Below are 15,402 nucleotides of genomic sequence, written 5' to 3' on the forward strand. Positions count from 1 at the left end.
ATTGATAGACCTTGCTGAGCTAATGCAAGAACAAACAAAAAATCTGGCTTGTAAGGGGTTTAAAGCCCTACAACAGGAAACAAATCTGTCCCAGTGACCAGCCAAGACTTTTTAGAGGATATCTGGCTGCAAGTATAACATTGACCACCTCAGCTGTTATTCAAAAGCCTTCAATTGCTGCTGTTCAGTCTCCACACATGGATGTCTCAGTTGTAGAGACTCAGATGCAGGACCTCATCCTATTGCGGTGATAGGAAACACACGAGCCCTGGATATCTCGCCCTTCTGGCCAAGGTTGTGCTTATTAAGATTTGTACACCGTCTATCCTGAGCTTCAGCAGAACTTGAGGCAGAAGAGGTAGCAGTGAAAACGCAGACAAAAGTCCTTTGTTTCATTTCAACAAGAATGCGCCGCAAAGCAAATGCTTTGTGGGAGACTCCAAGGCACAAAATTGTCGTCCATGCGCGTTTCATGGGGACAAAAAGATCTCTAGAGAAAACCCTACTGGACAAATTCGTCTCTCGCCACTACAGGGTGGACATGTCACTCTTGAGATGCCAGCCAACTTCTGCTCAGTGTATCTGCAAGATGCTTGGCTACCTGAAAAACGTTCTGTGGGACAACCACTTCCAGAGACTTGGGGCATCCTGTCACAGAGTTCAGGACTGCACACCACCCTGCTTTCTGAATTAGCAGATTAAGGTTGTGTTACTTGAGAGGATCTACATCAGTCACCCTTTGATAGATGGCAGGAAGGCTTTCAGATCCAGAGAGATCACCTGAAGTTCTAGAAGACTGATACTGAGCTGGATCTAAGTCAGAGGTCTCTGATCTGTACCTTCCAAAGGTGACCCCCCCCCCCCATATAAAAGCGATGTATCTAACAAAACTGCAAGTCAGTCTGGCCTTGTCTGCCACCACTGAAGGTCCTGAGCTGTCTACTGTGAGATTGGGATGGAGTCAGAGCTAGCGCTGATGCAGAGCCCACTGCAGGGCCTTCGGATGCCATATGGCTTTAGGTATGAGGATGCACGAGTCTAAGAGCCCAAGAAGCCTTAGAGCCATTCTCACTGAGACCCAGGATTGAGCTGAAAAGAATATTCTATAACTCTTGGACTTTGCAGTGGTGGAAACGCCTTGAATGCTACTGTGTCTAAAACATTTGTAACGAAGGGAAACCTCTGCATCTTGCACAGGTGAGACTTCCGCTCATTAATAGAAAACTCAAATTATATCAGGAGTTCGGGCCTTTGTCCAGAGGTGGTTGTTAGACCTGTCAGCCCTTTGGGTGGTCCCTCCTCATCATTATTTATTTTGTCCCACTTTTGCCTCAAACCCTGTTAGTATTTTTCCTTTTTGGGAACCACCAGACTTTTTAGTGTTGATGCAGGGTCAGGGAGCCATTTTCCCTACCCCTGGAACTTCTGTCTGAGGGCCTGAAACACAAAATGGTGGCCACCCATTGTCACCTGAGACATAGCTGGAACCTACTAGTACCTTCCAGAACATTCTAGAACCCTGTGACAGTGTGAGGCAGGTTTGGAATGTTGGGAAGCCAGCTCAGAGTTGGCAGTTGGAGTAGGCAGTTGGCACCTGACTGGAGAGGAGAGAGGACAGAGAAACAGAAGGAGGAAGGAGTAAGGCAGCAGGGGTGGAAACTTGTGCCTGGAGTGGGGTCCAGAAACCCACCCTTGATACTAGTCCCTACTGACCAAGCCCAGCCTAAAGCCCTGTGTGGGATAAAGACCAGAAAATCATCTTAAGGACCTGAACAGCCGGAACAGGCCATAAAGGAGAAGAACAGCAAGTTCCTGACCTGTTTGGTGGAATCCTCCTGGAGACCCGACGTCGAGAAGCCTGGAGACCTGGAGCCCGAGGTGGAGAAGCGGCGCTGACAGAATGCAGACGTCGTACCCGGAGCCGCTAGAGGTCGAGTGAGGGCGCCGACGGAGGTCGTGGAGAGACACCGGAGGTCGAGTAGAAGTCACCTGAGGTCGAGGTGAGGCGTCGACGGGGGAGTGAAGTCCGCCCTCCGGAGTCGCCGGAAGCTGAAGTAAAGCGCGCAGGAGGTCGGGAGTGGAGGTCGCACTCCGGAGTCGCCTGAGGTCGAGGCGAAGCGCGCAGGAGGTCGGGAGTGGAGATCGCACTCCGGAGTCGCCGGAACCCGAAGTGGAGCCGACGGAGGTCGGGAGTGGAGGTGGCACTCCGGAGTCGCCCGGAAGCGGGGGAAACCGTGACCCTGTGACGCCGGAACACGACATCGAGCCGAGGCCGCCCAGCGACATCAATCCGGAGCCGCCTCACGGCATCGACACGGCATCAAGTGGAACAGATCGACGCGACATCGAACCGGAGCCGCCCAGCGACGTCGACCCGGCGCCGAGCGGATCCGATCTTCGTGAAAAGGGCAGTAAGTGGTAGAAAGGGCATCTGAGGCCCTGTGGAGCCCTAAAAGACCATTCTTGGGGCTAGAGGGGTGTTAGGACCAACCCGAGAGTGCTAGGGGGTGAACTGAGACTGGTGCAGGGACCTGTGTGAGGGACTGTGTAGTTGGAAGAATCAGAACCTTGGGTTTCCCTCATTCTACCTCAGCTTAGGCCCCAGCCTTGACCACTCTAGGTGGGACATCCCCAGGCCACCCCAGTGACCATAAGCTGTACTTGGGCATGGTAAAATCAATCTACCTCATAAATGTGAGCTGATTTGCAATTGTTTGATGGCTTATATTATTTATTGAAGGTATTTTATTTATTGTCTGACCGTATTTATTCCTGCCTTGTATTTATTGTCTGACAGTATTTATTTGCCCTATGTATTTATCGCACCTCTATTTATTCCTTGTGTATTTATGACCTAATCCTATTTATTGCACCTGCAAAGTGTTCTTATTTAATTGACCTGCTATTTCTGAAGAAAATCCTTTTGTATTGTATTTGTGTCATAACCCTGCAACTAAGAGAAAAATTAAGATAAACACAAAGAGATTCTTTCATAAATTTTTACGGTGTAGAGTCGTTTTTGGAACGGATGAACGCATGGTTATTGTGAGGGTGTGACGTACGCTTAACACGGTGCCTGACCCCCGACCGCTCGAGCCAAGCTACCCCTTGTGTTGGGAAAAACCGGGTGACTGCTAACCCGGTTGCCCGGGGTTTTCTAATTGTGGTCCACAACTGATTGAGGCGAGTCCACCTTTAGAAGCCTATCCTTTAGTTAAAGGAATGCCTGCAACCTCGGCCTCCAAAATGGCCTCCGCATGTACTTTTGTGAACATACGAGACACTTAGGTAAGGAAAAAGGATAAACAGTAAATTGAAAGTGTGACTGGCCAAACCTAAGCCACAGATAATGTGGTGGGATGGCAGGAAGGGTTTAAACACATCTTGCAAGCCCAGGGAGACCTTACAGACTCCTGGGTAAAGAATTTAACGAGCCTGAGCCCAGATGAGCATGAAGGCAAACTCAATTGGTTTGCTAGCCGCTGCAGCAGAAGAGCAAGAGTTGAAGGACTGCTGCCCCTACTGGTATAAACTGCTTCGGCTTTTGTCACACCCTCCGTCTCAAAAGTACCAATTACTTACCTTCGGTAGTGGTGTATCTGGTAGAGACGATTCTAGCTGCAGATTCCTTAACGTAGAATTATCCCCAGGCATGAGACTGGATTCGGAAAACTCTTTTTCCCACAGCATCTATGCGCGCCGGGGGGCGGCACCACGGGACTCCGCCCGGACATCGTCCGTGGGCATGACATCAGCGAGGTCACATAAGCCCCACCCCGGCGAGCTGAAATCAGTTTGCTTCGGAGAACTTTTCCGCGACACCACGCGGAGCCAGGGCAAACAGAAAACTGAGCATGAGGACAGTGTGCAAGAAGTATAGAAAGAAGGAAAAAACAATCCATGGTGACCCAACAGCAGCACAAAAGACAGTGTCCACACCGCGGACCAGAACACATATGACAAAAAAAAGAACATGGCAGTAGCCCAAAGGAAGCCCCAGGGGACAGAGAACCCCAAGGACTTGCAAGCAAAGCAGCAGGCAGAGGAGACCGCAGACTCATGCAAAAGCACGAAAGGGAAAGAAGGTCGGAGCGGACAAGGACCCACAACAGACCCCCAGACAACCCTTTCAAGGCACGCCGAGACCCCGCAAAAGCGAGGAACCCAGGCACCGCCCAGAGATTTCCCCCCCATGCCCCCCAAGTGCAGCAAGGGAGGAGAATCCTCAGGAGCAGGGGAACACACAAGGCTCAAGAATCCATCCACAAAAAAACAGCCATAGCACGCATCTAGCAGGAAGGAGGCGAGCAGCATAGCCGAAGAGGGCATGGCGCCCAAGAGAGACAAGGACAGAAAACCGGGCAAGACACCCGGAAGCCCAAGCCACCAAGGAAGCCTGGAGCAGAAGACCAAACCAAAAAGGGCCTAGGGCCCCCAAGAGGCATGCCACCCAAGGGAGGCTGGAATAGAAGGCCCAGCAGGACGGGCCCTTGCAGAATGGGGAGGAAGGGCGGTTCGTGAAGGAATCTGCAGCTAGAATCGTCTCTACCAGATACACCACTACCCAAGGTAAGTAATTGGTACATCTGATAGAGACTACTAGCCGCAGATTCCTTAACGTAGAATAGATACCCTAGCCATACCCAGAGGGGAGGAGGGACTGCGAGAGGAGGCCCCCCCCCCAGCCCAAAGAAACACAGAGCCCCAACAGAGGAGCCAGCAAGAGGCAAGGAGGACAGAACCGTCCCACAAGGTAAGGGCCACAGAAGCCCGGAGGAACGAAGAAGACTCCGCAAGAAGCCAAGACAAGGGCCAGCAACAGAGAGCACTACCCCCATACCCTGCGAAAAGAGAGCGGAGCAGAGAGGAGCCCCACAGGAAAAGACAAGAAGAAAAGAGCAGAGGCACACACCGCTGCCCACGGAGGTGGAGCACAGCCCCGACAGTGCTCAGCCGGACCTCGGCAGAGGCCAACGAAGGTGCACAGAGCACAAGGCGAAGCAGAGGCAAAAGAGCTCAAGAAGAGGACCCAGGAAGGTGTGGCCCAGCGGTACAACCCGGGATGAACCCAGAACACCGACCTACGGAAGCAGACGTAATGGAACACCAGAAGGAAGGCAGCAGCGCCAGAACGAGCCACGTCAACCGTCCCATCAACAACCAAGTCGGAACCTTCAAGGAAGGGCCCACAGGCGGCATGACCGAAGGACGCCATGGATCTCGAGGCAGAGAAAGAAAAAGAAGAAAGGCCGCCTTAGGCGGCATACAGCGACCTCGTGGAACACAAGGAACCCGAGAAGGCAGGCGCCGCTGCCCAACAGAGAAGAGGACTATACAATAGCCAACCAGTACCCCACCTGGGGTAGGACACGTCCCCCAAAGAGCACCAGGGGAAAAAACCTGTTAGGGGCAAAACCCCTCGGCTGAGGAAGTACCAAAAAGGGCCCGCAGACAGCATCACAGGCAGCTTACCAGGCAGCCAAGTCGCACAAAATAAATTGAAGGGCCGAACCAGCGGCCTAGGGCACCAAGAGGACAATCAGACCTTAAAGGCCCACTCCAACCTAAACCAGATCAATACGCAAGGCCGAAGGGCCCACCAAGCGCAGAAGGGCCAATAAAAGGGCACCAAGACAGGCTTCACAGGAACCAGACTATAACGAAAAACAGTGCCCCAACGGAGCAAGGGATAACATCTCCCAAGGAACACACAGAGCAACCACAGAAATCAAGGAAGAGGAGGACGGAGGCCCGCAAGAAGCCGCTGAATCGCAGAATCTGCGTGAGAGTTAAACAGAAGCACCCCGTCAAAGGGCAAATCAACTAAACGCTCCCGGATCATTTCTGGGAAGACCCCATCGCGCAACCAGGCATGGTGGCGGCGGGCAACCGAACACGCCATAGTACGGGCAAGACAGTCCGTGACATCCAAAGCTGAACGCAGAATATACGACCCCAACTCACGACCATCGAGCACACGGCTCCGCAAGTCCACCCCAGCGCCCTCCCCGGAGATGCAGGGCAGAAGGGCCTCCGCGGTATCCGAGGGCAGAGGTAGCTCTAGCCAGAACACACAGTGTGTTGAGCGCACGCAGACCGGCGTTTGAGGAGGCAAAAACATTACGCCCTCCAAGAGTCTAACCAACGGGCCTCCCGCGACAGTGGGAGCAATACCGAGGGAAAAGACGGAAAGGCAGCCTGAAGAACAGGGCCCTGGGTGGAGGGATGGGAAGAAAGGCATGCGGGCCCATGAGGAGCCGGCCGGTGGCAACGAAGCAGCGGCGGAAGCACCGGATCCCCAGAAGCAGGGCGTCCCCAGGCCCCCCAAGAGGGAATCATGGAGCGAAGCTTCAAAAGGAAGCAAGGGCTCCCCTCCACCAGAGCCCTTGTGGAGGACCTCCAACAAATGGTCAGGAGGCACCTGCGCAATCGGAAAGCCCATCTGTAAGATCCCAGCAGCCCTGGCGATAGCCCGGAAAAGGCGACGCCCGCTCCCGAGGGATCCCGCAAAGGTGAGAGCAAGTCATCTGTGGGCGAAGGCTGCAGGCTGAGCCGCCCGTCCCCATGCCCCACCGTAGGGAGGAAAGGCCCGCCCAAAAAGGACGGGAACGCCACTAACGAGTGAGGAACCTGAGGGCCCTCCGGAGAAGAAGTGACAGCCGCAGGGGCAGCCCCGAGCAAGGGGCGTAACAGCGGTCCCGGGACCCGCGGTTGAGCTACCCCAGAAGGCGCCGGAGAGAAAGTAACGCGCCGCCCGGACTCCGGCGAGGAGCAGACCAAAAGACGGCAATCGTCCGGAGACGAAGGAACGTCCGGGGAAGAGTCAACGTGCCCATGCCGAACCGGCGCCAGAGAGACCTAGACGGGAGCCGGACATCCGTCATCGGGGCCGGAGCGTCCCCCCGAGGGGCCAGACCCACCTCCAAAACCACCTGTCGCACAGGAAAGGTTGAACTCGGCGAGGCCAAGGAGCGGCACCGAAACGGCGCCGGCACGACCCCGGAGGGGCCCACTGCCGGCGGAGAGGGACGTGGTGAGGCAATCTCCGACCCGGCCTCAACCCGCGGCGCCATCTGGCCTGGGGAAGAAAGTCGCTGGCGCCAGCTTGGCCTCCAGGAAGGCACCCGCCTGTCCAGAAGGCCGAGGGGAACCCGGGGACGAGCCCCGAGTACTGGCGACCCCCAGCGATGCCAAAGGGAACCCGGCAGGGCTTTGCTGCAAGGCGGGAGCACAGTGGGTCGAGGAGGGGAACCCCGAAGGTCCGCACCTCGGCGACACCACATCACCCGCTCCTGAAGCCGCACCTGGCACCGCCGGGGACGGATCCGCCGGGGACAGATCTGCCGGCGACTCCACAGCAGGCCCCGTGCGAGGGGAGGAGACGGCGGAAGTCTCAGGGGGAGGGGTGGGGCGGAGGGAGGCCTGCAAAGCCGTAGCGTAGGCCTCCATCTGAGCCCTGGATGCCCCTGCGCTGGGGAACAGCAGATAGGGGGCCGACGTCCGAGGACGCACGTCCCGAGAGGAACCTGCTCCCCCCGCCAACCGAGGACCAGGCCCCGGAGGCAGACTGGCAGACTTACCCATAGGCGAGCGACGCCCAGGGAGCCGCCGGCGCAGCCGAAAGCGGCGACCTGGACAGGCGGGCCGAAAGCTTCATCCAGCTCTCCCGCCGGGATTTGGGCTTCAGCTGCTGGCAGGCGTCAGAGTCCGTGGAGTGCAGGTGGGAGTCCGTCGCCGACATCGGACACGCACACTTATCACAATTTTTAAAGCCCGAAGGCATTGCACACAGTTCCCCAATAAAAACGAGGGAAGGCCTGAAAACAGGCGAGCAGAGCAATCCAGATCCACGTGGCACGCGGAAAAGAAGAAAACGGATGTCAGCGCGCCGGGGAGGGGCTTATGTGACCCCGCTGACGTCATGCCCGCAGACGACGTCAGGGCGGAGTCCCGTGGTGCCCCGCCCCCCCCGGCGTGCAGAGATGCTGTGGGAAAAAGAGTTTACTGTATCCAGTCTCACGCCTGGGGATAATTCTACGTTAAGGAATCTGCGGCTAGTAGTCTCTATCAGATGGACGGAGTCAGTTGCAGCAGTCTAAATTTGTGAAGGCTGGCATTGTCCGTATGCTATTCCCCTAGATTACCCTCTACCTTTCCTGTATTGATGTGAAAACAGCTTAGGTTACAAGAACAGCCCAAAAGACCTAGATGTGGTGTGATGGTCTTTAAAGTGTTCCATTGCCGGATCAGCCTCTTCACCCAATTGCATGGAGCCATCACACGCCATGTCAATTAAGGACAGTTGCACATCCCCTAAAAACTTAGTTGATCTCATCCAGGTGAGCCAACTGAGCTCGCACTGGTGCCAATAGATCCAACTGTGTAATCAGTTGCGCTCAGGCCATCTCAGAGCACATGCTTTGCATCATCTTGGCCAGGATGCATTATCTGGGCCACAGAGGCCCTGAGGTCCTTTGGACATCCAGCAAGATCTTGCTCACCATATCCAGCAACACCGAGAGTATCTTCCCAGAAGACAAACTGCGTTAATAGATATGAGGACTAAACTAGCAGACTAAAACATCTGATTTCTGAAGGTATGGATTCTTTTTGATTCTCTATCTGCAGCACTGGTGAGAAAGAAATTCGGATTGACGATACTTGTCGAGGCCTAACCAACCGGACTTTATGGTGCACCAGTTTGGATTAGAAAGTTTAGATTACTCAGAGTAAGTCAATGTTGCCTAGTCCACAGGTTGACTGACCGGAGGGCATGAGCATGACTTAGACAAAGTTGCGATAAGGGATTCAGTAAAGGATTCCTTGAAAGGCAGCATGTTTCAGAAAAATTGCCCTGGTTAGAGAATTTCAGTCAAAAAGCTTGTCTTTGTCTCAACAGCAGGACCAGAGCTTCAGCAGCCCTCCAAGCCACCACTGCAAACAAGGCATTTTCTATCATTCTGGTCCAGGTGGCAAGACCATCTCTGTTTCAGGAGAAATATCAAGCCCAGTGGCATTTTAAATAGAAGGCATTGTTGGTATGATGAGGAGGAAGTAAGATGGAGGAAGCAAGTTTTCCCACTCTCTATCATTACCCTTAGGGACGTTAGGTGCATCCTTCACCAGGTCAAAATAGGAACTGAGGAGAGCCTCACACCTATCAGCAGAGGTCTTGGATTAGAGTCAGCATGCATACCAACTGGTTGCAACTTTGTGAACTAATAGCATAACAAGGGCCAGGAGCAGTTGGACATCTGTATCAGATTATGAGCTGGCAGAGGGGGAGTCGGTGTCCGCACTAGTACAGAAGGAGCAAGCGTAGACCCTGATGCCAGAGAAGAGGATCAGGCCCAAAAAGTGATCCAGGAGGCGGCAAAGGGCATAAGGGAGCGTACTCCAGCAGACGTCAGACTGGAGACCCCTGCAGACACACTAGGGGAAGGAGAAAGAAATGTGCTCTTTTCTATTTTGGCGCCAGAGGGAATTTTTGCTCATGCGTGCAGCAAAAAGCGAACAGATTTACACCACACATCGCATGAAATTAGATCTTTCTTTAAAAAAACATGCTTTTGTTGTTTCGAAAATGGTGTCAGGTGGGTATGAAACAGCTAACATTTTGTATATCTCTGCATTTTAAAATTGTGATTCAGTGATTTGAAACTTCTTTCAATCACAATTGAACTTTTTGACAAATGTGACTGGCTGGTGATTTTCTCTGGAGAATCTTTTTTCACCATCTTGAATATCGCAAAACGATTAGGTTGCGGTGTGGAACAATTTCCACAGGAAAGGGGAGGCTCTAAAACAAGAGTCTGACCCCAGGGAAGTAGTAGAAGGGAACCAGACGTGTAAAAAGCTTGAGCAGGAGACCATGAAAAAATATACAAATCTGTGCGTGGTTCGCAACATTAAAGTCTGATCGCAAAGAGTCAACATTTTCAGGAATAAACTCGTCCGCCATTGTTAAAAAACAAATTGCAAATCTGTTTCAATTTGCGACTTACACAAACAGCAAAAACAAATTCATAATAAAATCTGTATGCGGCAGAGAGACAGAGAAAGAGAGAATAAGAGATAAATATTACACCAGAGGAGAGGCAAAGGCCATTCACAGTGGAGACTATATACAAAGGGGAGGATAAATGACAATGGTGTGTGAGGCTGCTACGCACTTTTCAATAAAAGAACCTCAGTTATAAACTGAGTTATGGTGCTGCCTCAAACACACAAACTACTACAATTTACCAGTAACATATGCAAAGCATGCCATAGCTCACACCGCCCGCCATGCTCAAAGCACCAATTTGCTCATGGCACTAGAGAAAAAAGCTAGTCGAGCATTAGTTAAACATGACCGCGACATGAGTAACTGTGTGCGGTGTATCGTAACTGGCAAATTTCTGTAGTTTCGCACATTTCAGCAAAACCCATTACTCAGTATTTAACCATACTTATTCACTTAATAGCTAACTAACTAGATAGAGATAGATAGGCAACATTTACCATATGAAGTGACTGTCCGCCACTATTTATGCCTTGATGTCAGAAGCCTTGAAGCTTAACTCCTTGAAGACAGAGTTTGTCCTAAAGGTAAATTACAACAGACAAGCTGTAGCACAAGTTTGTCTCATAACAATGAATGTTGACAAACTCTCCCAAATCAAAGTATGCAATCAGTCTGATACCACCTAGAAATCAACCTCAGGTTTAAATGGGACATCGGAAAGTAAATTCATGATAACAGCTGCTCATTTTCTTTTTTTAACAGTCAAGTACTCTACAGAAACAGATATGAGAACAGTTGGTCCAGCCTGGGCCCTATACCAGCTACTCAGAGGCAACACTAGGATTGCCAGTGCCTCACACAAACCACTCTTTTTTTATAACTCTTCATTAGTTTTAACAAACTGCTATAAAATGCACAATTGCAAACTATAAGTATATAGGTATTATATGGTAGTCCAATGATCCCTACCACCTCCAAATCCCCCACAACCCCTCTCTCCATCTCACAGTGTTGTCTTGGGGCGATCCAGATTCACTTGGGAAATCGTGCTGTCCATTGGCCCCACATCTTAACATACTTTCAGATATCCAAGGGTCTCATCGATGAATTCTTTAGAGCAGTAGTGCACCCTCCCTGGTTCGCTTGTTCAGTGGGGGTGCCTTGACAGCTCTTCAAACTTTGCAATGTCCCTTTTGGCTATATCCAGGTCCTCCATAGGCCACCACGTTCATTCTTTAGCCCCAGTAATTTCATTTTAGGGTCAGGCTCAATGATATACCTGTGCTAATATTTTTTGTACCTCATACCAGTATTGCTAAATCTTGGGACACAGCCACATTGTGTGAAAGGAAGTACCCATTTCACACCCACACCTAAAGCAGTTGGGAGAGTGGCTTCTTTTGATTTATCATAGCTATAGGGGAGTCAATATCGGCCTCTCAGCCCTGTGGAGATGCTGAGGGTGCTTCTGCACTTCTGCTGTCCTCATCACTGTGGGCAGGGGGTGGGCCACCACCAGCCATGACAGCAAACAAGTCGGGCATTCCCTTCTCCACAGGACACTCCATGTCCCGGAGGCTGACCCAGAGTCAAGCTGGAAGGGGAGTTTGAGCCACCCCAACACACTAGGAAGATCCTCTACCCCACCAAGTCTGCAGCTACTTGGGGAGATCAAGCGAAATAGCACCCTAGTTACCAAGGGGCTTCAGGAAACCCACTGGCTCACACTGCCTAGCCACAGAACATTGGCAATCTGCTGTGTCACCACCAACAAAGTGAACTCCTATATGCCGCTTTCCCTGACAGACCCACACCGGTGACACACAGCATACGCAGCAAACACATTCATAGATCACAAAGTGCAAAAATAAGTAGTCCAAATGGGAAGACTTCTCCTGCTATATCACGAGGATCTGGAACCCAATCCAGCATCAGATACTTAAAAGCTTCATCTCTCCTTCAATGGAGGATGAAAATCAAGATACACCTTTTCCAGTACAGCGTGTTAGCAAGTAACTATAGCTACTTCCTCCGATGGATGTTATGTGAAGAAGGCCACGATCCTTCTGTAAGCTATTCTCACATCCACTACTTTGGATTACTTGTAAGCTTGCACTTTATTCACAAGTATAAATACGAGGGAATTGCTTTGCTGGTATACCAAACTGATGGTGTAACAGTGGTTTAAGACTTAAGGTGGAAAATTACCTTGTACAATTAATATTTCTGCAGAAATTACACAAAGGATACAGTTCTTTTCGATAACAATTGTACACAGTGATAATGAATTTTGAAAGCGAAGCAATGAGAGTAAATCGATACACATTCTGCAAAACAGTCATGAGTTGTAAAATCACCTGAAGATGGGGCCATGCAGCTTCTAGTGTTGGTTCATCCTCCTCTGGATCAAATTCTGCTCCCGTTGGATTTGAAGAAGGAGGTAACGTCCGGAACATGTTCACTGCAAACTAAATTGGAGAAAAAAGGTTACACTGAATGTTCATGGATGTTTTTCCATACCAGTTAAAAGAAAGAAAAAGTAACTACTGTCTCATGATTCGGATATGAATGAGCATAGGTTACAACAATCAAAAACAGACTTCAATCCGTCTGTTAGCCCTTTAAGGATGTTTGTCGGAAAGCTGTAATCATCCCTTGATGAGGGAGCAAGTTGAACTCCCAGCTGTCAAAATCCTTTTTCTACATTAAAGAAAAACAGGCCATATCACAGATACAAAGCAGGACTATTATGCCAACACAGGGCAAAATGGAAAGCATGGTTCTGTGATTAACCTATCATCACACTATCAAAAGTCATTCATAAATCAGTAAGAATTACCTCTCTTCAATCCAGTATCCATAGCAATCACCATTTAAGAGCAGTGGGGCTGTAAACGGTTGTTTAATAATGACAAGTTAAATTATCAATTTTCTCAAAATTATCTGTCTGGCGTGGCAATACTGCCAATATTTGTACCAGCACACACACACAAGAATTTAGGAAGAAAAGGCACCTCAATTCGATACAAGCTTACACAGGATTCTGCATATGTAATGTTAATCATAAATTCAGTTGCTGCTTAGTTTTACAAAAACGCATAAAGGATATAAAGCTCAAGCTCATACTACCCTTCATTGTAATGCATGCTTAAAACGGATAAAACATGTTTTATGTTACGTGGCTTGCTTTGTTATTGTTCCTCCTTGGACGTGACCGCCAAGGCATACAGCGGGTCACATTTCATAAGGGGAAAGTATATTAATAGGGGAAAAATCCATAATTTCAATTTCCCTCCAGTCTTTGAAGCTTTTCACTCTGCAGTTATAGTTCAGTTAAAGGCAACATTAACTAATTTAAGAATTAAAAATAAAACTCCATGTTTACAAAAAATAGAAAGAAAAAGTGAGAATGTATCCTAAGACCATTAAATTATAATGGAATGATTTTATAAAACCTGGAAAAAGGGTCATTATTCCCAAAACATTTCTGTATTCTGCTACTAACAAGACACCTTGTTGAGACAAATATGTGTATTTCAACCAATAGATCCACCAGATAGACTTGTATGGCACATTGAATCAAACATTAAACGCTGATCTGTAGAGCGCACTATCTCCGGGGAGGGTAACCTGGTGCCCACAAGTTCAGTTTAGGAACACCTAGGTCCTAGTGGGACTACTTATAAAGCCAGGTCTATAGCTTCTTGCAGAGTTCAAGAAGTGAGGAGAAAGCTCTTGTATAGCAGCAGGTCATTACACGTGTTAGGAGCCATGTAGGAGAAAGCTCAACCGCCAGATCTAATTTTCTGCATGCATCGGCTTTCTGTACATAGGACTACGGATAAGCAGAGATGTCAAGAAGGTTTGTAAGTAGATACGACTGTTGAGGTATGCTGGGCAAGTTCTATGTAGTGCCTTAAAAGTGTGGGTGAGGAGTTGTGCTCATTTGTGAAAGGGGAGCATGTGGAGCTCAGTCAGGTGTGGTGTGATGTGAGTGCAGCATAGGCGATTGAGTGTGATTCGGACTGTCAAGTTCTGAAATGTCTGCAAACTTCTGGCAAGTTTTTTTGTTGATTCCAGCCAAGAGGAGGTTGCTTCAGACCAGGGTGTGCAGGATGGTTTTCCGGGTGCTAACTGGGAGCCATTTGAAAATCTTCCTGAGTATCTTCAGATTATGGAATCAAGAAGAGGTGAAGGAATTTACTTGGGCAGTCATGTCAAGTCTGCTTCGATGATGATCAAGAGGTTCTTGGTGTGGGTGTGTGTCGGTCCTAGCTCTGCTGGCCACCAGGTGGAGACCTAGGGTAATGTGCTCTTCCCGAAATTCACAATTTATATCTTGTCAATGTACAGCTTTATACAGTTGGTCCCAATCAAGTGGGCAATTTCAATCATGCAAGCATTGACCTTCATTCGAATACTAGGAGTCTTGTTCGTGAAGGAGAGAATGAGTTGTGGGTCATCGGTGTATGAGAGGACGTGGATATCGTGAGAGCAGATGATGCTGGAGAGGGGGGGGATCATGTATGCGTTGAAGAGGATCATACTCAGGGAGGATCCTTGAGGAACTCTACAGATAAGGTCACGTATGTCTGAGATGTACGGTGCCAGGCTGACTAACTGGGTCCTTCCAGTAAGAAAGGATTAGAACCATTGGAGTGCATGTCCTTGCATTCTGATGTCGCACGAGTGTTGAATAAGGATGGGGTGGGGTGGGAGACTGTCCAATGCTGGGGAGAGGTCCAGGAGGATGAGGGCTGCATTGTCTCCTCTGTACAGAATCATGCAGATGTAATTTGTGGAAGCGATGAAGGCAGTTTCCGTGCTATGCTTGGATCTGAACCCAGACTGAGTGGTGTCGAAGTGTCGGTGGTCGATGAGGTATTCGGTGAAGTGCCTTGATGATTTTCTCCATGACTCTGGCTCGGAATGGTAGAAAGGAGATTGGTCTGTAACTGGTGAGCGTTTAACGGTCTGCAGAGGGTTTCTTCACTAATGGGAGGACAGTTGGAGGTTTCCAAGCAACTGGGAAGGTCGCGGAAGAAGTGGAGGCATTCATGGGTTGCAGTCCTCTGGAGTTGGCATGGTGGGGGCAAGGGTCCGATGGGGCCACTGAGTGGATGACTTCATGGTGGAGGAGGTTTCTTCTGGGGAGATGACAAGCCATGTAGTTAGCATTGGTTATTTAGATAAGGGCAGGAGGCGTCTGGCGAGGTCTGCTGGGTCCGGTTGTGGGCTGAAGTTGCTATAAATTGCAGTGATTTTGTTGCTGATGAATTGAGAAAGATTGTCGGAGATCCTGCACGGGGGTGTCAGTCAGAGTTAACTTTATTCGGTTGATTAAAACCATCAAAGTGCAAATAAAACAGGACAGATCGAATCTACAAACATAAAAT

The 15,402-nt window shown here is 49.9% G+C and overlaps 1 protein-coding gene across 6 annotated transcripts in view; it reads right to left on the reverse strand.

Annotated features, from left to right (window-relative positions):
* PPP2R5C (protein phosphatase 2 regulatory subunit B'gamma) overlaps positions 1 to 15,402 on the reverse strand; it is a 1,282,082-nt gene that overhangs the window by 662,173 nt on the left and 604,507 nt on the right. For all 6 annotated transcript variants that reach the window (XM_085626348.1, XM_085626347.1, XM_085626349.1 and 3 more), the window contains one exon: positions 12,364 to 12,474. In XM_085626348.1, the coding sequence (XP_085482474.1) occupies positions 12,364 to 12,474 (111 nt within the window). The remainder of the gene's footprint in view (positions 1 to 12,363; positions 12,475 to 15,402) is intronic.

The sequence above is a fragment of the Triturus cristatus genome, chromosome 9, assembly GCF_964204655.1.
Source record: "Triturus cristatus chromosome 9, aTriCri1.1, whole genome shotgun sequence".
Lineage (NCBI taxonomy): Eukaryota > Metazoa > Chordata > Amphibia > Caudata > Salamandridae > Triturus > Triturus cristatus.